General features: G+C 37.3%; 2 protein-coding genes across 2 annotated transcripts in view; one reads left to right on the forward strand and one right to left on the reverse strand.

The window, feature by feature from the left end:
- RPAP2 (RNA polymerase II associated protein 2) overlaps positions 1 to 20,635 on the reverse strand; it is a 102,281-nt gene extending 81,646 nt beyond the window's left edge. Inside the window, exons 1-6 of the mRNA XM_053694003.1 lie at positions 20,490 to 20,635; positions 19,059 to 19,104; positions 15,557 to 15,671; positions 10,494 to 10,592; positions 7,926 to 7,991; positions 6,241 to 6,329 (exon numbers count right to left, since the gene is read on the reverse strand). Coding sequence (XP_053549978.1) covers positions 6,241 to 6,329; positions 7,926 to 7,991; positions 10,494 to 10,592; positions 15,557 to 15,671; positions 19,059 to 19,104; positions 20,490 to 20,544 — 470 coding nt within the window. The 5' untranslated portion in view covers positions 20,545 to 20,635. The remainder of the gene's footprint in view (positions 1 to 6,240; positions 6,330 to 7,925; positions 7,992 to 10,493; positions 10,593 to 15,556; positions 15,672 to 19,058; positions 19,105 to 20,489) is intronic.
- GLMN (glomulin, FKBP associated protein) overlaps positions 20,610 to 26,181 on the forward strand; it is a 71,955-nt gene continuing 66,383 nt past the window's right edge. Inside the window, exons 1-4 of the mRNA XM_053694002.1 lie at positions 20,610 to 20,765; positions 21,824 to 21,902; positions 22,065 to 22,190; positions 24,310 to 24,429. Coding sequence (XP_053549977.1) covers positions 21,864 to 21,902; positions 22,065 to 22,190; positions 24,310 to 24,429 — 285 coding nt within the window. The 5' untranslated portion in view covers positions 20,610 to 20,765; positions 21,824 to 21,863. The remainder of the gene's footprint in view (positions 20,766 to 21,823; positions 21,903 to 22,064; positions 22,191 to 24,309; positions 24,430 to 26,181) is intronic.

Below are 26,181 nucleotides of genomic sequence, written 5' to 3' on the forward strand. Positions count from 1 at the left end.
TTAAGCTACATTGACACACACTAGATGTAAGTACTTTAGTAAATAACCACATGAAATGGAAAATAAAAATCAGGGATTTTCTATACTGGTGTCATACCAGCTTCATAGTTTATGTACAAACAGTGCCATCTAGTGGCAAAAACAGTTAATAGCATGCAGCATTGGCATGACCGAACTGATTCAGAGATATTCTATTGTAAAATGACATTGTCTACTTATTAGAAAATTCGCTTGTTAGCAGTAACGAGCCTAGATCACTATGTGTTTAACCCTTTATCCTCTTTCAAAAGAGGGGTTACTTTGCAGTGCTAATTTTGTGTTGCTAGGCTCCCTTTAAAAACCCACAGCACTTAGTAGACAGTTAATAGCAAAATGCCTATGGAAAACACCTGCTACCTGAAGGAGAAAGAGACCTCATGGTCAATGCTCGGTTTCGTTTGAGAAGTATTGGGTGTGTTGTATGCCCTATTGATGGGATAGGTGCTCCTTTAGACCCTCTGCCCCAATACAAAAAAAGCATTAGGTCTTGTCACCTACTTATGACAGGCGTACAAGAGAGAATCTGCCCTTTTAAAGTGAATGTAAATGCTGATGCTAAAGTGCCCGGTTTTTAAAAATTCGATCAAAAACAGGGGCACTTTAATTCATTAAAATTTACATTTCACTCCTGTTGTGAAAAAAAAAAACTTACCTTTTAAACTTGACAGCAGCTCCAGCTTCCTCTGGTCGTTGCACGCCATTTCTGATGTCAGAAATGATGGATAGGTCATCCTCCAATCACAGCTACCCCCCCAGGGGGAATCAGTGTCTGATTCAATGCCGTGATTGGAGGAAGCCGGAGTCCTCATTTTAGACCCAGGAAGAGGCTGGATCGGCTGTCAAGTTTAAAAGATAAGTATTTTTTTACAACAGGAGTGAAATGTAAATTTTGATGAATTAAAGTGCCCCTGTTTTTAATCGAATTTTTAAAAACCGGGCACTTTAGCATCAAAATTGACGTTCACTTTAAGAGTGCTCACTTGTCCCTCTAGCACAAACAGTGAGGGAGAAAGGTGTTTGTTAGTGGCTCCTTCCCCTAAAGGAAAATAGCACTTTAAGTGGTTATTGGTTAAGGTGATTACCTACACTGTACAGAGTCAGACGTTCTTCTCAAATAAGGCATCCCCTGTGTCTGTAACTAGTCAGGGGGCTGGGATACTGGCTTTAAAAGCCCTCCCCTCTCTAGTCGCAGCTTAAGAAACAAGGAAATCCCTGCTATTACAGGGATTTCCCACTGCAGCCGGTGATGACGAAGCCTGCAGTTTTATTTCCAAGCTGCAATGCGAGGATCCACACAAGAAAGGGGACTCCCAGGAGGACCGCAAATCACTCTGCACTAAGAGCATTGTAGATTTTAACGACAAAGAGTCAAGAGTGTGCACTAAATTATAACATTATTACAAAACATTGCTGCCAATGTGCACGCTCCTGATTCTACCTCAGTATGCTCTCATGGAAAGGATGTAAGTTTTATCAAAGACAGCGAGAGCAAGAAAAAAGATCTGGGGTAATGAGCAATAAGGGGTAATGAGCAATAAGGCAATAAGGAATGGATGAGGGCTATGGAAATGCCTTATGACTTAGGGACTTTAAATACGCCGCTAACATCAGCTGATATGTTCCCAGTTTTTGTGCTGCCCTAGGAGCACGGAATATCAGGGGAATTAAGCAAATTTGATACTAGAAGTTGGAAACTTTTTTAACCCCTTAAGGACAAGGCCATTTTTCAATTTCTTTCCCTTAAGGACCAGGGCTATTTTTACATTTCTGCTGTGTTTGTGTTTAGCTGTAATTTTCCTCTTACTCATTTACTGTACCCACACATATTATATACCGTTTTTCTCGCCACTAAATGGAATTTCTAAAGATACCATTATTTTCATCATATCTTATAATTTACCATAAAAAAATTATAAAATATGATGAAAAAATGGAAAAACACACTTTTTCTAACTTTGACCCCCAAAATCTGTTGCACATCTACAACCACCAAAAAACACCCATGCTAAATAGTTTCTAAATTTTGTCCTGAGTTTAGAAATACCCAATGTTTACATGTGCTTTACTTTTTTGCAAGTTATAGGGCAATCAGTACAAGTAGCACTTTGCTATTTCCAAACCATTTTTATTTCAAAATTAGCAATAGTTACATTGGAACACTGATATCTGTCAGGAATACCTGAATATCCCTTGACATGTATATATTTTTTTTAGTAGACATCCTAAAGTATTGATCTAGGTCCATTTTGGTTTATTTCATGCCACCATTTCATCGCCAAATGCGATCAAATAAAAACAAACTTTAGGTTTCTCACTGAAATTATTTACAAACAACTTGTGCAATTATGGCACAAATAATTGTAAATGCTTCTCTGGGGTCCCCTTTGTTCAGAAATAGCAGACATATATGGCTTTGGCGTTGCTTTTTGGTAATTAGAAGACCGCTAAATGCTGCTGCGCACCATATTTGTATTAGGCCCAGCAGTTGAAGAGGTTAATTAGGTAGCTTGTAGGGAGCTTGTAGGGTTAATTTTAGCTTTAGGGTAGTGTAGTAGACAACCCAAAGTATTAATCTAGGCCAAGTTTGATATATTTCATGCCACCATTTCACCGCCAAATGCGATCAAATAAAAAAAATTGTTCATTTTTTCACTAACTTTGGGTTTCTCACAGAAATAGCAGACATATATGGCTTTGGCGTTGCTTTTTGGTAATTAGAAGGCCGCTAAATGCCGCTGCGCACCAAACTTGTATTATACCCAGCAGTGACAGGGTTAATTAGGTAGCTTGTAGGGAGCTTGAAGGGTTAATTTTAGCTTTAGTGTAGAAATCAGCCTCCCACCTGACACATCCCACCCCTAATCCCTCCCAAACAGCTCTCTTCCCTCCCCCACCCCACAATTGCCCCCGCCATCTTAAGTACTGGCAGAAAGTCTGCCAGTACTAAAATAAAAGTTTTATTTTGTTTTTTTAATTATTTAAAAAAATAATCATATTCTGCTGTGTAGGATCCCCCCTTAGCCCCCAACCTGCCTGATCCCCCCCAAAGAGCTCTCTAACCCTCCCCCCACTAACTATTAGCCACCATTTTGGGTACTGGCAACTGTCTGCCAGTACCCACTTTGCAAAATAACTTTATTTTTTTAAACCTATCTTTTTCTGTAGTGTAGCTGCCCCCCTCCATACCCTGCATCCTCCCCCTCCCAGATCACTTCCAGATCACCCCTCCTCTGCACCCACCACCCTCTCCCAGCTAAAAAAAATTAGATTGTGGGTGCGGGCGCACGCACCCGCCGCTCACCTCCAGCGCGAGCTCCCGCGTGCACCCGGCATAGAGAACAGCTGGAAGGAAGTTCCCCAGTGATGGGCTGCCCACCCACCTCCCTGCAATGACTCCCACCCACCAACGATCGGCACCATCACTGGCCGATGCAGAGAGGGCCACAGAGTGGCCCTCTCTGCATCGGTGTGCCTAAAAAGGTATTGCAGTGATGCCTCAATATCGAGGCATCACTGCAATACCTTGAAAGCGGCTGGAAGCGATCAAGATCGCTTCCAGCCGCTTGAAACCCTTAACGACGTACATCCTGCATCCTCCCCCTCCCAGATCACTTCCAGATCACCCCTCCTCTGCACCCACCACCCTCTCCCAGCTAAAAAAAATTAGATTGTGGGTGCGGGCGCACGCACCCGCCGCTCACCTCCAGCGCGAGCTCCCGCGTGCACCCGGCATAGAGAACAGCTGGAAGGAAGTTCCCCAGTGATGGGCTGCCCACCCACCTCCCTGCAATGACTCCCACCCACCAACGATCGGCACCATCACTGGCCGATGCAGAGAGGGCCACAGAGTGGCTCTCTCTGCATCGGTGTGCCTAAAAAGGTATTGCAGTGATGCCTCAATATCGAGGCATCACTGCAATACCTTGAAAGCGGCTGGAAGCGATCAAGATCGCTTCCAGCCGCTTGAAACCCTTAACGACGTACATGGTACGTCGCTGGTCTTTAAAGACCAGTTTGTGTAAGACGTACCCTGTACGACATGCTTGTATACTTGTAAAGCGCGGCTAATCACCCATAAGGGTCTCAAGGCGCTGCTCATTTTATCAACCTCGGAAGGATGAAAGGCTGAGTGGACCTCGCTGGGGATCGAACCTGCAACCCTTGGGTAGCTACAGAGCTCAGCCACAGCGCCTTAGCATGCTGAGCTATCTGTCCAGGTAGGCATCTGGAGCACAACATGGCAGGAAATCGTGCTGCCATCTAGTGCTCTTGCAAATGGATAACATTCTTGCAAAGCTGCTGCCAAATAGTGCTCCAGAAATGGGAAGGTTCCAAAGCTTACGTCTCTGCTTTTCAACCAAAGATACCAAAAGAACAAAGAAAAAATGATAATAGAAGTAAATCAGAAAGTTGTTTATAATTGCATGCTCTATTTGAATCATGAAAAAAAATGCAGTTTCATGCCCCTTTAACCCATTTGAAGAGGTTACACACATAGTAAAATAAAGGAATGTGGTTAAAATAAACAGAAGAAGAGAATTGTATTTTTGCATTATAATGCCCCATTAATAACAGCCTAACTATACATTGGGGTTTCCTGCTCTTGGCCAGACGTGCGTCACAATCAAACACTTTTGGGCACCAGGTAGCAGCAGATCTTTGGGTTTCATGTCCCTTTAACAAACTGTAATCACTAACAGTAAACTATTCAGCAAACACTACTCTCAACATTTTATCCTGACCATGTTTATTACATCTGCAACAAATATAGTAATTATCCAACATAAAAAAGGAATAAAAACAGCATTGTCGTGTCTGGGGGTGGGGGGTGGGACGACTTGCCACCATGTGCCCTCCCAACCATGATCATTCACACTACCACTTAGCCCTGCCCTCCTGTCACATTCCCACTCACTAGTGGGCCTCCTAGAAGTGACCCGCCCACGCACTGGAGACGCTACTTAAAGGGACCTTGAATACTATACATCAATGAAATGTAACTAATGAATGTGTTAAAATCCTTGAAGTGTTAGGATGCAACATGCATACATTTTTTTAAATTTAAAAATCCATCCTTTATGATTTTGATTTAAAAGATCATCTCTTTTCCATTCGGATCGCTCCAAGACATTGACAAGGGGGCTGGGCATGGATGTTAGAATGCCCATACATTCTAACATCCTTCCCACCGGCAATACCTTCTCTCCACACATCACTGTCAAACCTGATAGCAGTTGCAGCATTTTGGATATACAGGTAGCCCTCAGTTTACGCCGGGGTTAGGTTCCAGAAGGAATGGTTGTTAATCGAAACCATTGTAAATTGAAACCCAGTTTATAATGTAAGTCAATGGGAAGTGAGGGAGATAGGTTCCAGGCCCCTCTCAAAATTTTCATAAGTAACACCTAATACATTATTTTTAAAGCTTTGAAATGAAGACTTTAAATGCTAAACAGCATTATAAACCTAATAAAATAATCACACAACACAGACTTCACTTGCATTTTTCTGCAAACAGTTCTTTTTATGCATTCCAATCTGGACTGATTTATAGACAGGAAGATCTTGTTCCTTTGAAATCTGCTCGATAGCTCAGGTCTAGTTAAACTGATTAATTTCAGCTTGTTTGGCTTTGCTGCAACACAAGCGGACAGCTCCACTTACTGGCTATTTTAATAAATGCACTGCTTCTCAATGCTTTTCAATAGCAGTCACATGACTGGAAAAAAAGGTTGTTATTCTGAAACGGTGTAAATTGAACCATTGTAAAACGAGGGCCACCTGTATTCACAGCCGGTTAACAATAAATAGTTTTGAATTCATTGAAGATCCTTTCCTAAGCATTACTCTACTTCTCTATAGGGCTGCCCGCTCTTCTCTCTGAGAAGAACCATGTGTGTGCCTGTGAAATGTGGGCGAGATTTAGTAAAAAAAGAAATAATAATAAAATTGTGCAGGCTCATTCGACTCTACGAATGAGCGCATCACATGACCGCCCTTTTATCTTGTAATGTACTATTGTACATTACAACATGGTAGCTCCCAGTCACATAGATAGGCTGCGGTTTCGATGGTAAATTCAATCATGTCAAATTCTCTCCAAAAAAGACGAGATCCTGCTAATATAATGAGGACTGTCTTTGTAGCAGCAAAATGTTCAGGGAACCTTCAATAAAAGCAAAGTATTGCCTTGCGAATTACCTTACAGCGTCTCTCATCCAGATAGGACTTGAAGCAATCTGAGCTTCATAATACTTTGATGCTCTGTAACAAAAATTGCTGCAAAAACACTGAAAAACAAGAGACAAAACATAATTACTTTAAAGGGACATTAAACACTTCTAGATAGTAAAATAAAATAATAAATCATATATAAAAAAAGAAAAATCTGCAATATACTTTTTTATTTTGTTCCCTTTGCCTGTAATTCCATTCTGAAATTGTGAGCTTTCAGTTCCTTATAGAAATGGAAGTGCAGAACACTGTTATATTGCACACAGCCATTGGCTGCAAACTCTAGTGACCTATTTATAATTGTCTCTAATTGGCCACAGCAGAAAAGGTAACCTAAGTTACAACATGGCGGCTCCCATTGTTTTAATCATGTAGGGTCAAGATTTTGACATCTGCAGGGTGTTAAGGGACAGTTTACTCAAACATTTTCTCCCCTTTAATTTGTTCCCAATGATCCACTTTACCTGCTGGAGTGTATTAAATTGTTTACAAGTATTTCCATTACCCTTATATTGGCATTTTAAATAGTTTATTTAGCCTGTGGTATCCCCACCTATCCTAAAAGTTTATGGCCTTAGGGCCAAGCTATAGATAAGCTGTTTAAACACAGCCAGCAGAAGAAATTTCACTCCCAGTGGGTTATAGAAGAGATAAGGTAATACAATGTTAGTGTTCCATTGTTCTTTAAAAGTATTAATCTTTGGTTTACGGACAGATATAAAATAAACAAGCAGGTATATGTACACATGTGATATAGTAATAAGATCTGATTATACCTACAAACCCATTTTACTAGGTTATGGCTCAAAAAATTAAATCTGCTATTTAATATACACAAATAAACCTTAAAAAGCAAATCTTATACATTTTATACTCTGCAGCTGGTAAACAATTGTATAGTATACTGTCCTTTTAAATAGCATGTAAAGCCAACTAAAAAAAAAATGAAACTACTTTGCAAAGCTGTTATTTTTTTTAAAAAGTCAAAATTAAGCTTTTATGATTCAGATAGGGCATGCAATTTTAAACAAATTTCCAATTTACTTTTATCATCAAATTTGCTTTGTTCTTTTGGTATTCTTTGTTGAAAGCTAAACCTAGGTAGGCTCATTTGCTAATGTCTATGCCCTTGAAGGCGGCCTCTTATTTAAGTGCATTTTATTAGCTTTACGTGCCCAGGCAGTGCTAGTTTATGTGTGCCCTATAGATAATATTGTGTTTTAGTACAGTAAGTTATTTATGAGTCAGCACTGATTGGCTAAAATGCAATTTTGTAAAAAGAACTGAAATAAGGGGGCAGTCTGCAGAGGCTTAGATACAAGGTAAGCACAGAGGTAAAAAGTATATTAATATAACAGTGTAGGTTATGCAAAACTGGGGAATGGGTAATAAAGGGATTATCTATCTTTTTAAACAATACAATTAAAACATTTTATGGGGAATTCTAGAGAACATTTAGAAATTTCTTCTATTTTTGGGTGAAAACTATAAACAAATTAACAACTGCTGTTTCAGCTCATACTTTTGAATTTTTTATTTATGTGTTAGGCCTGATTACATCTTTTTTGCACATTTCTATATTCACAACATTTGCACAAATCTGCACTATACTACTATACATTCCAGCCCTAGGCATAGATTTTCACACATACCTTTCGTTCTGTGATATCATAGACTTTATTTGTTTTTGTAGAAATTCTATATTTTTGTTTTGGCACCTGTGTAAAGCAAGAATAGAAAACATATTTATTAAACCATTTTTAAAAAAAAATAAATAAAAAAATACTGAGCTCTCCTCGTAAAATAATACAAGTCTTAAAGGGACACTGAACCCAAATGTTTTCTTTTGTGATTCAGATAGAGCATGACATTTTAAGCAACTTTCTAATTTACTCCTATTATCAAATGTTCTTCATTCTCTTGGTATCTTTATTGGAAATGCAAGAATGTAAGTTTAGATGCCGGCCCATTTTTGGTGAACAACCTGGGTTGTTCTTGCTGATTGGTGGATAAATTAATCTACCAATAAAAAAGCTCTGTCCAGAGTTCTGAACAAGAAAAATAGCTTAGATGCCTTCTTTTTCAAATGAAGATAGCAAGAGAACGAAGAAGAAAAATTGATAATAGGTGTAAATTAGAAAGTTGCTTAAAATTGCATGCTCTATCTGAATCACAAAAGAAAAAATTTGGGTTCAGTGTCCCTTTAAAAGGACATGGAAGTTGAAATTGAACTTTCATGGTTCAGATACAACATGCAATTTTATGAGACTTTTCAAATGACTTTGGTAACCTTTGTTGAAAAGCATACCTAGGTAGGCTCGTGAGCAGCAATGCACTACTGAGAGCTAGCTGCTGATTGGTGGCTGCACATATATGTCTCCTTTCATTTGCTCACCAAATGAATTCAGCTAGCTCCCATTAGTGCTGATCCAGAGCCGACTTAAACTATGTATTTAACACCCAATGCTGCAATAACAAAATGCTTTAATACATTAGATCATTTTCTTTTGCACTTCAAATGCGGTTAACCCCAATACAATCAACGTTTATCTTGTTGTATTTAAAAAATCAGGCATTTTATAATACAGTTTGTATTTTATTTGTTTAAAAAAATGATGTTCCTGAGTCATTATGCTGAGTTTTGTGTTACCAGTGAACAACTGATTCATAGGCATCGCTTGCGCACAAACATGTATTTCCTGTTATTTTTATTAACAATTGTAGTTGCTTTAACTTAAAGGGACACTCGAGTCAAAATAAACTTTTAGGATTCAGAAAGAGCAGCAATTTTAAGACACTTCCCAATTTATTTCCATTATCAAATATTGCACAGTATTTTTATATGCACACTTTCTGGGGAACAAGATCCTACTGAGCATGTGCACAAGCTCACAGGGTATACGTATACTAGCCTGTGATTGGCTGATGTCTGTCACATGATACAGGGGGCCGGCAAATGGGAGAAAAAATAAATTTGTCAGAAAAAAATCTACTGCTTATTTGAAATTCAGAGAAGTGTTAACCCATTGTCTTTTTATTATGCACTTGTTCATTATGCAATTCTACTGCATTAAGTGGTCTTTTAAAGAAAGAAAAAAAAGAGAACAAAGTTTCATACGTTTCATTTCTATGGTTTTCTAGGCATGACAGAAAATGCTTTCACACACTCTACAAACATTACATGGGCACTAAACACAGAAGCCCAGAGCTGATCTTGATAGGGACTTATTGATGTATACGCTCTGTCAATCAGCTTTCTGTATGAGAGCGTACTGACCAATCAGCAGCTAAAGTCAGCACCTGGTGTGTCACAGAGGTGCTAATCTTATTTAAAAAGAGACTAAAGACGCTTTATCACACTTGTTTGTTTGTGAATGGGTTTGTGCGGTGTCAGCATACTATTTACTTTTATGTCCCTTTAACTGAATGTGCTCTTTAAACGGACAGTGTACATTAGAGTTTTCTTTGCAGAAATGTTTTGTAGATGATCCATTTATATAGCCCATCTGGTACTGTTTTTGTAACAATGTATAGTTAGGTTTATTTTTTAATAACATTGTGCTGATTTTCAGACTCCTAACCAAGCCCCAAAGTTTTAAATGCATACTGATGTATACAGACTCCAGCTTGCTCCTGTTTGTATAATGGGTCTTTTATATGCAGGAGAGGGGGGAATGTCTGCGGTTCCTGTTTTCCCAGACTCTTTCAGTAGGTGTCTCAGCCTAAGCTCATAAACAGTGCTACACTGGGAGCTTCTAAGTAAGTTTAGTAAGGGTATTTAAAAAGCTGTTGGTTGTCCCTTTAAAAGGACAGGAAACCCCAACATTTTCTTTCATGATTTAGATAGAACATACAATTTTAAACAACTTTTTAATTTACTTCTATTATCAAATTTGCTTCATTCTCTTGTTATCCTTTGCTGAAGGAACAGCATTGCACTAGTGGCAGCTAGATGAACACAACTAGTTAGCCAATCACAAGAGACAAATGTGTGCAGGCACCAATTAGCAGCAGCTGCCACTAGTGTAGGATATGTGCGTATTCTTTTTCAACAAGGGATACCAAGAGAACGAAGCACATTTGAAATTAGAAGTGAATTTAAAAGTGCCTTAAAATCACATCTCTATCTGATTCTTGCAAGTTTAATTTTGACTTTTCTATCCCTTTAATCTAAAGATGTAAAATAAATTTTGTGGCCAACTATAAATTGACAGACTTACATTTTCAATCTTCTTTTTGCATATGGGATAGCCACATGCCCGGATGATGAACCGCTCTTCCACTACATCCTTATAATGGGCTGGAGAAATAAACCGGCTCTGGGGAAAGAAAATAAGACATCACTTACATTCACTTTGCTACATATAGGTCTTTTAACCTTGGAGCATTGTAGTATATAAACAGTTTTATCTATCTGTGGTGGTTGGAAATATTCTTTGAGGCAGACAATTAGAAATTAACAACAAAGTACAAGCAATTTCTATATCTTGGCTCAAATCCCTGGACAATACTCAACGGTGAGATCCCTCCCTATACATAATGATATAAGTATGACCCCCATACCAATCCCCCTTCCTACTTTCAGTTATGTCCAGAAAAGTGGACAACAATGGGGGGGGGGGATATGAGTAAAGATATAGCAGCTGTTTGTATTTGGTTGCTAATTTCTAATTATCTTGGCTCTCCTCGGCTAATACTCACCAATGAGATGAGTACAAAGCAGTACAAGAAGTATGGGTGGGAAAATAACCAGAACGTACTAGAAAATATACAGCAAAAGAAAATATTTATAGAAGATAAGACAGAAGACAGAACTTTCTGCCCCAATTTGGCAGAAGTGGATTAACAAACATCTAGAGTATAATGAGCACATCAAATAACAGAAATTGCAGAGACGGCAGAGACCTGGACCTTGAGTGTACTGGATCTTAATCCATGCTGGAAGCCATCATGAATTGGCAAAACATTGTATTAGTGGCATTAGTTGGAAACATTAGATAAAATGCCCCCCTGTAGAGACAGAGCATCCACTCCAAAAGAGAGATGAGAAGGATACCAGCTCAAGTAGAGTGGCAGCTGAGCATTGCTACTGGATGCCATGAGGTTAATCTTGGGTAGGCCCCATCTATCCACAAGAAGTTTGAACTTGCAGCTTCCACTGCCACTCTCTGTGTATGATAGATAATCTTTAAATTCAAGATATAGCTTTCTGTGAAGGAGAGCTCGTTGATTAGCTCTGATTTATAGAATGTTGGATGGAAAAAGAGACGTCACTGAATCCCACTAGTGCAACCTATCCCAACTAGCTGGAATCTGTCTGGACATGAATCATTTTGGTTCCACCAACAGAAGACCTTGGGACAAACCACCAATCAGCAAGTGATACCCAGGTGCTGAACCAAAAATGGGCCAGTTCCTAAGCTTTGCATTCATGCTTTTTTAAATAAAGATAGCAAGAGAACAAAGAACATTTGATAATAGGAGTAAATTAGAAAGTTGCTTAAAATTGCCTGCTCTATCTGAATCAATAAAGAAAAAATTGGGTTTGTTTTCCTTTTAAGTAATTTCTCATGTTTTAAAAACTCTTCCAAAAATAGATGCCGGACAAATTCAGAAATTGCTCAGAAAGGGGTACAAATCAAACAGAGAAAGAGCTAGCCAGAGAAAATCAATGCCCAAAGCCTCTTTAATAAAATTATAAAGGGCAACAACTTCACTTGTAGCAGGGGCATCTTATTATCCTGCAAGGTCACATTAGAACAGAGGTGTGTGGTGTAGAGAACTGCGCCTAGATTTGTATATATGTACAAGCTCCACTGTAAAAGACCCCCTAACTGGATCTTAGGTTTAAAGTACAGAAGAAAGATATAGGAGCGCCAAAAATGGCTAAAGTACATATAACAGGATATAAACAAAAACAAAGCTGACTGCAAAGGAGGTTATAAGAGGTAGATGTCCAACGATTGTAAATCTATTAGTGTATAATAACACTGACAGTTGATTCCATAGATAGGCAAATGAGTTAAAAAACTTATAATATCAAAATACTTAAAACAATTTATTGGTATTAAGAAACTTCTCATAAAAAAATTCAAATAAAAAGAGTGACTTAGAATTGGTCACTCTTACGGTATATAATTACGTTAGATAACCAACTGTTCACATAAAATACAATGCAGTTGGTCCCAATGCGATTGGAATACATATAATACAATGGTAGACAATATATAAAATGCCAATGATAGATACACTGAAAAAAGGCAGTATCAAGAGTACAATTGGTACAATATATGGATAAATGACCGGTTAGATGCCAGTTAGTTACCTATATGAACGTGTACATCTACAATAAAAAAGTGATAAACTGTGAAAAAATGCAGTAAGAAATACACAAAATGGCCAATTTGAAAAAGGTATAAAAATCAAAATTAAAAATCAAAATTAGAATATATAGATAAAAAAATCTAAAAGACATGTCGTGAAAAATAAGTGAAAAATATATCCAAGTGAAAAATATCCAAGTGTCCAAATAAAGGTAAAAGACAGTCCAAAATTATCTCTCCAATAGAAGTTGTGTATATATTACCCAAAAGAAAAAATAAATAAATATATATATATATATATATATATATATATATATATATATATATATATATATATATACACACATGTGTCCAGTGGTATTATATAATCCAAGTGTCCAAATATCCAAAACAAAAGTATAGGTTATTTCTAGTGGTTCCTGAGTCCAAATTAGATATCCAAAAATCCCACTGTGGGGATAATAACTGGTGATAAACAATGCAATCCTAAAAAAAGAAAAAAAAACAGTGTCCAAAATGTCGTTTATAGGTAGAGGCTATTGGTATTGCACTCACCAAAATAAACGCTCCTGAGAGAAATAGGAAGCCTCACAAATCCTGGTGGGGATACTGGTCGACGCGTTTCAGCCCTTATATAGGGCCTTTTTCAAAACACTTGAAAGATGTCTTGAAAAAGGCCCTATATAAGGACTGAAACGCGTCAACCAGTTTCCCCACCAGGATTTGTGAGGCTTCCTATTTCTCTCAGGATAATTTATTTTGGTGAGTGCAATACCAATAGCCTCTACCTATAAACAAGGATTAGTTATTTTACAAATCATCTGTCAATCAATTTGACAATATGGCGGGCGGTAGAGCTGCGCTTATCGTCGCAGCGGTAAATAGGTAAAAATTCTGCAAAATATATACATATAAAAGATTTCATGAATTAAACCCTTGTTCATTTTTAAAAGTCTATCCAATGCCGTGGGGCACTATTAGTAACTTGACATTCACTTTAAAGGTAATTTTAAAATACCTCTTTGTTTGTCTTTCAATGTTAAGATGTTACTTTTGCGTTGCAGGTTACTGATTTAAAGGGATAGGAAAGTCAAAATTCAACTTGCATGACTCAGACAGAGCATGGAATTTTAAGACACTTTTAAATGCAAATGTACTTTGTTCTTTTGGTATCCTTTGTTGAAAAAAAATATGTACATATCCTACAATACTGGGAGCTAGCTGGTGATTGGTGCCTGCACACATTTGTCCCTTGTAATTGGCTCACTCGATGTGTTCAGCTAGCCCTCAATAGTGTATTGCTACTCCTTCAGCAAAGGATACCAAGAGAATGAAGCAAATTTGATAAAAGAAGTAAATTGAAAGCTGTTTAAAATTGTATGTTCTATCTGAAAGAAAATGTTGGGGTTTCCTATCCCTTTAAACGATTTTGTTTGTTCATATCACTCTCTCAATCTCCTACTTTGTGTGTTAAAGTGATTGTAAAGTTGAATGATTTAAAGCCCAGTATTTAAAAATACTATTAAAACATGGGCATTTTAAAGGGATAGTAAACACCAACAATGCTATTGTTTAAAAAGATAATCCCTTTATTTACCATTCCCCAGTTTTGCATAACCAACACTGTTATAGAAATGTACTTTATACCTCTGTAATTACCTTGTATCTAAGCTTCTGCAGACTGCCTCCTTATATTAGATCTTTTGACAGACTTGCATTTCAGGCAATTAGTGCTGACTCTAAAATAACCACATGCATGAGCACAATGTTATTTACATGAAACACACGAACGCCCTCTAGCTGTGAAAAACTGTCAAATGCATTCAGATGAAAGGCGGCCTTCAAGGGCTTAGAAATTAGCATGAGCCTACCTAGGTTTAGCTTTCAACATAGAATAACAAGAGAAAAAAAAAAATTTGATGGTAAAGGTAAATTAGAAAGTTGTTTAAAAATACATGGCCTATATGAATCATGAAAGTTTAATTTGGACTTTACTATTCCTTTAAGTCATTAAACTTTACAATTACGCTTGTTTTTTAAAATACTTACCTATTGGTTACGGCAAGCTTAACGTCGATCCTACGCCCGCATCTCCTTTAGTATTTAGCATATCAATGATCATCAGGCTTCCTCCAATCGTTGTGTGCCTCACGAGCTGGACGCCAAAGGGGGCACGCAAAGTTTGGAGGAAGCCGGATTCGTCATCGATCTGCTCAATACTGAAGGAGATGCGGGCGGAGTGTTTACAGTAACAAAAAGGTAAGTATTTTTAAAAAAGAAGCACAATTGTAAAGTTTAATGACAAAGTGCCCATGTTTTTAAGAGTATTTTTTAAATAATAGGCTTTAAACCATTCAACTTTACAATCACTTTACTTGCAGTATTTAAAGGGACAGTCTAGTCCAAATTAAACTTTCATGATTCAGACAGGGCATGTAATTTTAAACAACTGTACTTTTATCACCAATTTTGCTTTGTTCTCTTGGTATTCTTAGTTGAAAGCTAAACCTAGGAGGCTCATATGCTAATTTCTAAGATCTTGAAGGCCACCTCTTATATGAATGCATTTTGACAGTTTCACCACTAGAGGGCATTAGTTCATGTGTCATATAGATAACATTGTGCTCACACACGTGAAGCCAGCACTGATTGGCTAAAGTCTGTCAAAAGAACGGAAATAAGGGGACAGTTTGTAGAGGCTTAGATACAAGATAATCACAGAGGTAAAAAGTGTATTAATATAATTGTGTTGGTTATGCAAAACTGGGGAATGGGTAATAAAGGGATTATCAATTCTGGAGTAGACTGTCCCTTTAAGTAAGAGTATTTAGTAAGTGGGGCCTTTTAGCAATTGATTCCAGTTCCCTGACATTTGAGAAACAGCAATTCCACCTGATGCTGGTGAAGACGTGTGCCCGGCCAAGAATGAGGTTTGCTGTTTGTAACAAATAAAAACTTACACAGTCCACTAAGAAGTCCTCTGAAATATCATCATCTAGGAGCCGTTCGACAATTTGTAGAGCTTTCTTTTCTGATTCTATCTTGCGCCTGATCGCAGCTTCCAAGGCGGCTTTCCTGTAGCACATATGTAGACAACATTTTTTACAGAAAAAAAGAACTATTCTCATTTAGGTCCACTAATTGCAACATTGATTAAATGAGCAAAATGATATCACCTCTAAATGGATACACCAGATGATATTTTAAATGGCTAGCAGTGAATTTCAGATAGCATTACAAGCATGATACATTACTAGCAATATACATTTGCAAAAAAATATTTATGTAAAATAGTAACTTTTTATCATGCATGTAACAACATGCTGAGACATCCATTTAAGGGATACTAAACCCAAATTATTTATTTCATGATTCAGATAGAGCCGGTTATTTTAAGCAACTTTCTAATTTACTCCGATTATCAATTTTTCTTCATTTTCTTGGTATCTTTAGTTGAAAATCAGGAGAGAGCTTAGGAGCCAGACCATTTTTGGTTCCGACCCTGGGTAGCGCTTGCTGATTGGTGGGTACATTTAGCCACCAATCATCAAGTGCTACCCAGGTGCTGAACCTAAAAATGGGCAGCTTTCTAAGCTTTCATTCCTGATTTTCAAATAAGGATACCAAGAGAATGAAGAAAAATTGATAATCTGAGTAAATTAGAAAGTTGCTCTTTTTTCACTTTGGGGTCCCAATGATTGTTTTTTAGCGTTACTTATTTTACGACATATGTTTTTACGTTATACAGTGTTTGTTTTTAATAATATATTCTATCTGTTTATTAAACTTTTCATGTATAAGATAGATATACCGTTTTAATTTATATTATCTTAGCACTTTAGCCCCCCCTATGTGGTGCTCTTCTACCACATATATATCATTCTAAAATCTGAATAGGAGATTCTAGAAGAGCCTGTGCTTACTATTGTTCTTTTTTGGAGCTAGTAATATATATTTTCATATACACTTAAAAAGTAGTGTGAGTGGAGTGTTAGAAAAAAAACGGCACTGAAAAGTGTATGGAAACTGTGTGTTCCCAGTAAATACAAATAATATATATAAATATATATATATATATATATATATATATATATATATATATATATATATATATATATATATATATATTGCATACAAAGAGAGAAGCGCTCTACCAGGAACGAACAACAGCTCAGTGGCTTGTTCTATGGCGATTTACCACCCGGAAGCAGCCTCTTTTAGACCAGTGTGCTTTTCACAGAAGAAAACTTTCCTGAAGTATATCAGTCTGATCCCGCCAAGTAAGGTCAGTCCAGCCCAGAAATACCAGGCAATTCTCCTCTGAACAAGGAACATGACAACCCCAGACGATCGTTTCGGCCTCCTATGGGCCTCGTCAGTGAGGTGCAGCCACATTCCTCTAAGCACACTGGGCAAGGAGTCCACGTCTGGTTTCCCCCATCACCCATAGGGAGACTTCCCCAGGGTCATAATAATTTGCATACAAAGAGAGAAGCGCTCTACCAGGAACGAACAACAGCTCATTCCTCAAAAGAGGCTGCTTCCGGGTGGTAAATCGCCATAGAACAAGCCACTGAGCTGTTGTTCGTTCCTGGTAGAGCGCTTCTCTCTTTGTATGCAAATTATTATGACCCTGGGGAAGTCTCCCTATGGGTGATGGGGGAAACCAGACGTGGACTCCTTGCCCAGTGTGCTTAGAGGAATGTGGCTGCACCTCACTGACGAGGCCCATAGGAGGCCGAAACGATCGTCTGGGGTTGTTATGTTCCTTGTTCAGAGGAGAATTGCCTGGTATTTCGGGGCTGGACTGACCTTACTTGGCGGGATCAGACTGATATACTTCAGGAAAGTTTTCTTCTGTGAAAAGCACACTGGTCTAAAAGAGGCTGCTTCCGGGTGGTAAATCGCCATAGAACAAGCCACTGAGCTGTTGTTTGTTCCTGGTAGAGCACTTCTCTCTTTGTATGCAAATTATTATGACCCTGGGGAAGTCTCCCTATGGGTGATGGGGGAAACCAGACGTGGACTCCTTGCCCAGTGTGCTTAGAGGAATGTGGCTGCACCTCACTGACGAGGCCCATAGGAGGCCAAAACGATCGTCTGGGGTTGTCATGTTCCTTGTTCAGAGGAGAATTGCCTGGTATTTCGGGGCTGGACTGACCTTAATTGGCAGGATCAGACTGATATACTTCAGGAAAGTTTTCTTCTGTGAAAAGCACACTGGTCTAAAAGAGGCTGCTTCCGGGTGGTAAATCGCCATAGAACAAGCCACTGAGCTGTTGTTCATTCCTGGTAGAGCGCTTCTCTCTTTGTATGCAAATTATTATGACCCTGGGGAAGTCTCCCTATGGGTGATGGGGGAAACCAGACGTGGACTCCTTGCCCAGTGTGCTTAGAGGAATGTGGCTGCACCTCACTGACGAGGCCCATAGGAGGCCAAAACGATCGTCTGGGGTTGTCATGTTCCTTGTTCAGAGGAGAATTGCCTGGTATTTCGGGGCTGGGCTGACCTTACTTGGCGGGATCAGACTGATATACTTCAGGAAAGTTTTCCTCTGTGAAAAGCACACTGGTCTAAAAGAGGCTGCTTCCGGGTGGTAAATCGCCATAGAACAAGCCACTGAGCTGTTGTTCGTTCCTGGTAGAGCGCTTCTCTCTTTGTATGCAAATATATATATACACATATTAACACATAAATATTTAATAATATAAATATATATTTACAATCTGCTGCACATCGCTGCATGACTTACCCCCTTTGCATCACTAGCTTGCATGCCGAGTTTCATGGCATGAGAAGGAGCCTATGAAGGCGCGCTCTTGTGAGCACAAAGCTTCTGTGCAATGCGGACATGAGGTCGCTTTCGCATTGCACCTAACTTGAATTACCAGCACATTGGCGTGCGCTGGTATTACTAAGTGGAGCCAGCGCAAATATCGCTTTCATGTAAGCTAAATTTTGCGCTCCACTTATAATCTAGCCCTAAATGGGCAATGAACTCCCCCCCCCAGGAGATTCTCTTGGTACCTCTTGTTGAAAAGCATACCTAGGTAGGCTCAGTAGCAGCAATGCACTACTGGGAGCTAGCTGCTGGTGGCCGCACATATTTGCCTCATCATTGGCTCACTCAATGTGTTCAGCTAGCTCTTAGTAGCTCCCAGTAGTGCAAATATATTCCTTCAAACAGGACACCAAGAGAATGAAGCAAATCTATTAATATAAATACATTGATAAGTTGTTTTTAAGTGTATGTTCTATCTAAATCAGGAAAAATGTTGGGTTCCGTGTCCCTTTAATAGGTAAACGGCAAGATATATTTATTATGTCATTATATATGTTACTAATGCAAACAATACAAAATCTCAAGAAACAACAAGGGAGCTATATTGCTTGTTGTAGTGAGGAAGACATCAGGTTTCTAAAGAATAACAACAGGAACACAAAGATTGTATCTACTGTACCTTTTGGCTGCATCTTCACTGTTCAGATCATTAATTTGTGATTTACCTATAAACAGAAATAGATTAGGAACTAATGAAAGGCTTACAGTATAATGGGTATAGCTTAGCTATTGTACAAATATACTGATTAAATACCCTTAAACAACTGCGTATAGGAAATATCTACACCACAGTGCTGAGAAGACACAAATCATTACTATTAGATGCTACTTCCTGTGCTACACGTTATAAGAATATCAATGCTGGAATAAAAAGTAAAAATCATAACATTTATTCACTTAATATATATGGTTTACAAATGTTTTCCTTTACAAAAAACAATTCGATTTGTATATGAATATATATTCTTACATACTAACATTGTTACATACAAATCCTTTGTATACTAGGCAAGAAACAAAGAATATATCATACATGATGGCTTCACTCAAGGTTATTAAATTAACTTTCAAAACACATGTTGTATGTCTGTAACAAGAAGCACTATACACTGTACAAAGGCAGAACAGTCTGTTCAATGTGAGCAGAGCTGTAAGACCTACAAAAGCAGTACTGAGTACCCTACATAAACCATGCAGTATTACCTACATAACCAGTATAGGACACCCAACATAAGCAGTGCTGTGTACCAAACATAAGCTGTGCTTCATAACCATCATAAGCAGTGTTTTAAGACCTACATAAGCAGTACTCTCTGTCCTACATAAGCCACGCTTATGAGTAGTGCATGAGTAGTGCTGCTGTACTGTATAAACTATATGAGTAGTGCTACTGTACTGTATAAACTACATGAGCTGTACTGTATAGACTACATGAGATGTGCTGCTGTACTGTATAAAATATATAAGTAGTGCTGCTGTACTGTATAAAATATATGAGTTGTACTGTATAAACTACATGAGCTGTACTGTATAAACTACATGAGCTGTACTGTATAAACTACATGAGATGTGCTACTGTACTGTATAAAATATATAAGTAGTGCTGCTGTACTGTATAAAATATATGAGTTGTACTGTATAAACTACATGAGCTCAGCTGTACTGTATAAACTACATGAGCTGTACTGTATAAACTACATGAGATGTGCTGCTGTACTGTATAAAATATATAAGTAGTGCTGCTGTACTGTATTAACTATATGAGTAGTGCTGCTGTACTGTATAAGATATATGAGTTGTACTGTATAAACTACATGAGCTGTACTGTATAAACTACATGAGATGTGCTGCTGTACTGTATAAGATATATAAGTAGTGCTGCTGTACTGTATTAACTATATGAGTAGTGCTGCTGTACTGTATAAGATATATAAGTAGTGCTGCTGTACTGTATTAACTATATGAGTAGTGCTGCTGTAATGTTTAAGATATATGAGCAGTGCTGCTACTGTATAGCTTAACATGAAGGAAGCTGACATCCGGTTCTCACCAGAACTTTTCCTGGAAGCTTTCCTGGATTTGGTCGCACTTTTCCTCTCCGACATGTCCAGCTTTCACTCACTCACACAACTGAGGGAAGGTCCAGTCCCCTAGACTTGGATTTCACTGTGCGTTCCAAACCTTGATCACTCTATGCGTTCCAAGCCTCGTTCTGGTTGTTCCCGGAAGTTGTGTTTAGAACGCATTGGTCCATGCTGTACTGCTCGGGGTCACTACAGGGCTGGTTGTCACTGCACGATCACAGTAGGTGATGCTTGTCGCACAGGTACGTCTTATATTGGTCACACAACACTACGAGACCATTGTCCACACTGGTTGAGGTCTGCTCTCCGGACGATAATAATATGTATTAGTAATAACACAAAATCAGACTGTTCTCAGTGTGATCACCCAGGCTCAGAATGTGTTTGCATTTAAAATATTTCTTTCACTGACAGTGGGTTAAAAAATTAGTTACACTAGTGTGTATATCATAGTTAGTTTATGTACCATGAATAGATATGTAAAATAGTTAACACTGATTTTTTTGTTGCTATTATTATATACTTATTTTATTTTTAGAAATGTGAGGTCTGAGTTTATTATAGGCTCACAATGCCAATGCTATAGCACCTAATCCAGATTAAGCACACTGGGGATTAGTACTGCAGGCAGTGGGATCTTGGAAACCCATGAACCAAACATGCACTCTTTGTATTAAACTGTAATATACAATAAAGTGAAAATCCATCCCCCAAAATAATATAATGTATAATAATATATATAGTGATTGAGCCATGGAATGAACCCTATATATATATATATATATATAAAATATTTTTATTTGATTACGCTAGTTGGTTATTGAATATGTTTGATTTTATTCAATCCATTTGGCATTCTGTAAGCAGGGCACTAAAAAAGCATAGGAAAGTCAAAATTAAACTTGCATAATTCAGATAGAGCATGTAATTTTAAGATAGTTTTAAAATCATTTCTATTTTCAAATGTGGTTTGCTCTCTTGGTATCCATTGTTGAAAAAGAATATGTGCATATCCTACACTAGTGGGAGCTAGTTGCTGATTGGGGCCTGCACACATGTGTCTCTTGTGATTGGCTAACTAGTTTTGTTCAGCTAGCTGCCAGTAGTGCAATGTTGTTCATTCAGCAATGAATAACAAGATAATGAACCAAATTTGATAATAGAAATAAATCGGAAAGTTGTTTGAAATTGTATGTTCTGTCTGAATCATGAAAGTACATTTTAGGGTTCCCTGTCCCTATAAGTGCTAAATAATGTAATTATATTTCTTAAAACCATCTGTTTTCTCCTTATTTATTAGATCCCCTTTGTTATTTGAGATACAGATTCCATAGCCCATAATGGCTGTTGAGGATCTTCAGACAATTATTCAGAAACTTGTGAGTATAATCATTTCAAAATATAGAGTTGTACTGTACATAATAAAGTATAATTTTATATTATTATAATTTCTATCCTTCAGTATAAAGATTATAACAAATAAGTAGAATTAATATAGCGTTGCTACCAGCACAGTCTAATTTAACAGTATATATTTGCAGCAAAATCTATCAGAAGATGATTTTAAAGAAGAAGAAATTAATGTTTTCCTGGTTACTTGTCAAAAGTGTTTGGATGAGGAAAAAACAGAACTGATGCTGGAAATGATCCAAGATATTAAAAATCAGGTATGCAATAAATGATTTATAAACTTATTAAACTGAAAATAATAATAATAATGTGCTGATTTTTACATAAAAATACACATTTTCAAATTTGATACATATGTGTGTATGTTTTTATATATATATATGTGCTTTTTTTGTAAATATTGATTGATATATTCTACTCAGTTACTTTGAGAAAAGCAAATGAACAGTATTTACCATGTCTGATATACTTTGCAGCCCCTCTTGGGAAAACTAGAGTATTTACATGATGATTACAAATATTACCTGTTATGAGTTGGCAGAGGGGGGGGGGGGTACTCAGTGCCGGTGACTACCCCCACAAAAAAAGCCCTATATATAATCTCACATTTTTATAAAAAAAAAATATATATAAAAAAGGTGAAATTATTCCTGATTTCACACACTTTATATTTTCCATGTGAACAGTCATTTGATAAGTAGCTTATCTCTAATGCTGGTGTAAAGACATCTGTTATTTCTGCAAGACCGCTAGTCATCTTCATATTGGCAAAACCAGATTAGTTTTTATGAGCAGCTGTTTAGGCTATTGTTCTGTAACATTACTCTAAACTAAGCACATATTACTTCCACCACTTTAAAAAGAACACACATCAACTTTAAATAGAGGCAAAAAATACAAATATACAGAGAAATTGTAATAGGTATTGCTTAGACATGTATGCATAGGAGCTCGCTTACATCTGTCATCTGACCACAAGTAGGTAGGTCAGGTGAACATACTCTAGTGGGTTTTCAAGTGGTGTATTCCTGTAACCTTTTCTTAATTGTAAATTTTTGCTAACAATATGACTGTGTTTTTTAAGGTTACACATTGGTAACTACAATAATCCAGTTTACAATCAAAAATATATACATTGTGTCACTTGTCTGATTAAAAAAAAAAAACGTTTTTTTTTTTTTTACCCAAGATGACGGTGAGCTCCACTTGTCACCCTGGACCTTCATACTCTATATTCGGACATTCGTATCAGACATATTTGCTTAGCTGAAGCTATATGTATGCACTTATATTTTGACTAAAAAAAAAAAACAGGGAAACTATAACTGTTTAATGTTTATTGTTATTAGTTTAATTTGTTATAAAAGGAAAGGAAACTTCTGAAAATGTATGGCCCATAAAGTTGGGAACTTTATATTTTTATTTGTCAGTAGAGCCCTATAACCAGCACTTTATTGAACGTTTATATGGACTCATTTCTATGTGCTACAAATAGACTCAATTTCCCACATGAGGGCGATAATTTTGTTCCTAATTTTATTATTGTTTACTGCATTTTATTTTCTGTTTCTCTGACTCATGTATGTTTCAAGCAGAAATAAACAATTTTTCTTTAAAAAAAAAAAAAGTCAACTTGAAAGTTGTATACCTGCCATTTGGCAAAAGCACAAAATAAATCTCATGTGACAGCCATCAGCCAATCACAGACTCATGTACATATACGCTGTGAACTCTTGCACATACTAAATAGTAGCTTGTACCTCCGAAAGCATTTATATAAAAAGACATGATTAGATAACGGAAGTAAACTAGAAAGCCTCTTAAAACTGCATGCTTTATTTGAACCATAAACATGTAATTTTGACTATAGTGTCCCTTTATTAAGTATATTTACATTTGGCATAGTGTGCCACTTTTTTTCTTTTTTTATTCAGCATTATTATAGTTGAGATTATTTCTTTTGCATATAATACTTAACATGTGCATACCTCCCAACATTTGTGGCTGAGAATGAGGGACACAGGAAGTTGATAGGAGCCCGTCACCATTTTGTGGGTGGAGCTATGATGGGAGGGAGGGATTGTGGGTGTTTCTGGGTGTGTCAGGGCAGTTTGTGGGTATTTCTGGGTGTTCCATGTATGGAGCTAAGGGAAATTCTATAAAGTGGGACATATGGCTGTCTCAGAGGGACAGAGCTCAAAATCATGGACTGTCCCTCTTAAAATGAGCAGCCTTTTGAGACCCTTACGGGTGATTAGCCACGCTTTACAAGTACCCAATACATACATACAGTTGGGAGGTCTGCATATCTAAAACATGTATGTATAATGTGCCTAGCCGTGTGCTCAGTGTGTTTATTACAGTCATTGTCTACAGGCTATCATAAAGAGCATGGGGTGGAATCTTATTGGTCCTATTGCTAAACACCTTCAGTGCTACATTAATGACGTGGATAAAAGGCGGATCAGTTTAAAAATGATTGAGTGCTTGGTTCAGGTAAGTAGGAAATGTTTAATTGCTCCTCAAGTCATAGTTTTGTACTTTACAGAACAATTATGTTTTAGATTCATATAATGAGATGAGGCATACAAATTGCAAAGAGAAAATGCTTTGATTTGTTTAATTATTCTAGAGTTGCACTACTGATTACATATAAACAACATGTTTTAACCCAGGAAAAAGGATAAACACATGGTTAAACTCCAGAGCAGCAATACACTATTGGGAGCTAGCTGAATACATCTGTTGAGCCAACGACAAGAGGCATATGTGTGTGGCCTCCAATCACCAGCTAGCTCCTGAGACTACCTTGTTATGTTTTTCAACAAAAGGATACCAAAAGAACAAAGTAAATATTACAACAGAAATACATTGATTGTGATAGTTTAATTTGACTTTCATTAACTTTAAGACCATGCAAAAATAAAATGGATTTGATTAAACTAAGGTTTTTATGTTTACAAAATATCTTGCACACTATTAGCATAGACAAAAACTGTTTTAAAATAGAAAAAGTAAATTGCAAAATGTGTTTTATTTTGTAATTGTACACTCTATTTGAATCATGAAAGGTTCACTTTGACTTATATGCCCCTTTAAAGGGATAGTCTAGTCTAAATGTAGCTACCAATCAGCAAGCGCTACCCAGGTACTGAACCAAAAATGGTCCGACTCCTAAGCTTACATTCTTGCTTTTTCAAATAAAGATTCCAAAACAACGAATAAAAAATTATAATAAGAGTAAATTAGAAAGTTGCTTAAAATAGCCTGCTCTATCTGAACCATGAAAGTTTAATTTTGACTAGATTATCCCTTTAAGGGTGGCCTTACGTTTAATATATTTTAACCTTTTAGCGTGGGTTAAAGGGACAGTCTACATTCATATTAAACTTATATATTTAGAATCATTGCCCCCAGAGTATTACTTCTTACCTGCATGTCACTATACTTTGCACAGCGGATTTGTAGATATTTAAAATCGATTTGCACCGTTCAGTAATTACAAATGGCTCCAAAACTCCGCCTATTAATAACATCACACATACATCACTTCAGCTACTTCCTTGATTCTTCAATGAACTCACAAATAAACTTCAATTTGGGTTCCCGCTCTTGTGCTCATGCACATTCTGGCCATAGTAACGTCATAGTTCCTAGAAATCCAGAGTATACACAATACTAATGCGATCCACAGCTCTTCCGAAATTGCGATTATCACATCGGATACACTGCTTACGCACAACGTGGTAACATCAGCAAGCTACACTGGCACAGAATTTAAATAAAATGAAAAAATGTATCAGGGAATGAAGATGACGATGGAAGGCAGAGTTTTGGGGCCATTTGTAATTGCTGAACGGCGCAAATCGATTTGAAATATCTCTAAATCCGATGTGCAAAGTATAGTGACATGCAGGTAAGAAGTAATACTCTGGGGGCAATGATTCTAAATATATTAAGTGTAATATGAATGTAGACTGTCCCTTTAAACACAGTGAGAAAAAATAAATTCTTAAAATTGCTTTAATTAAAATTGAGCATTTTCAGATGTGGTTAAGCTATAACCTGCAAATGAGTTTGCACCAAGGCCCAACCTACAAAGATATTACCAATATTTCACATCAACAATCTGGTAAATGTAGGAAGTACAAAATGAAGGAAATCTGTATGCTTTATTGTTCGTTTTTTTTTTTTATTTAAAGGGACACAAATGTCGGTAAAATGCCAGATTTTGTTCAACCTCAGCAT

The sequence above is a fragment of the Bombina bombina genome, chromosome 10 (assembly GCF_027579735.1).
Source record: "Bombina bombina isolate aBomBom1 chromosome 10, aBomBom1.pri, whole genome shotgun sequence".
Taxonomy (NCBI): Eukaryota; Metazoa; Chordata; class Amphibia; order Anura; family Bombinatoridae; genus Bombina; species Bombina bombina.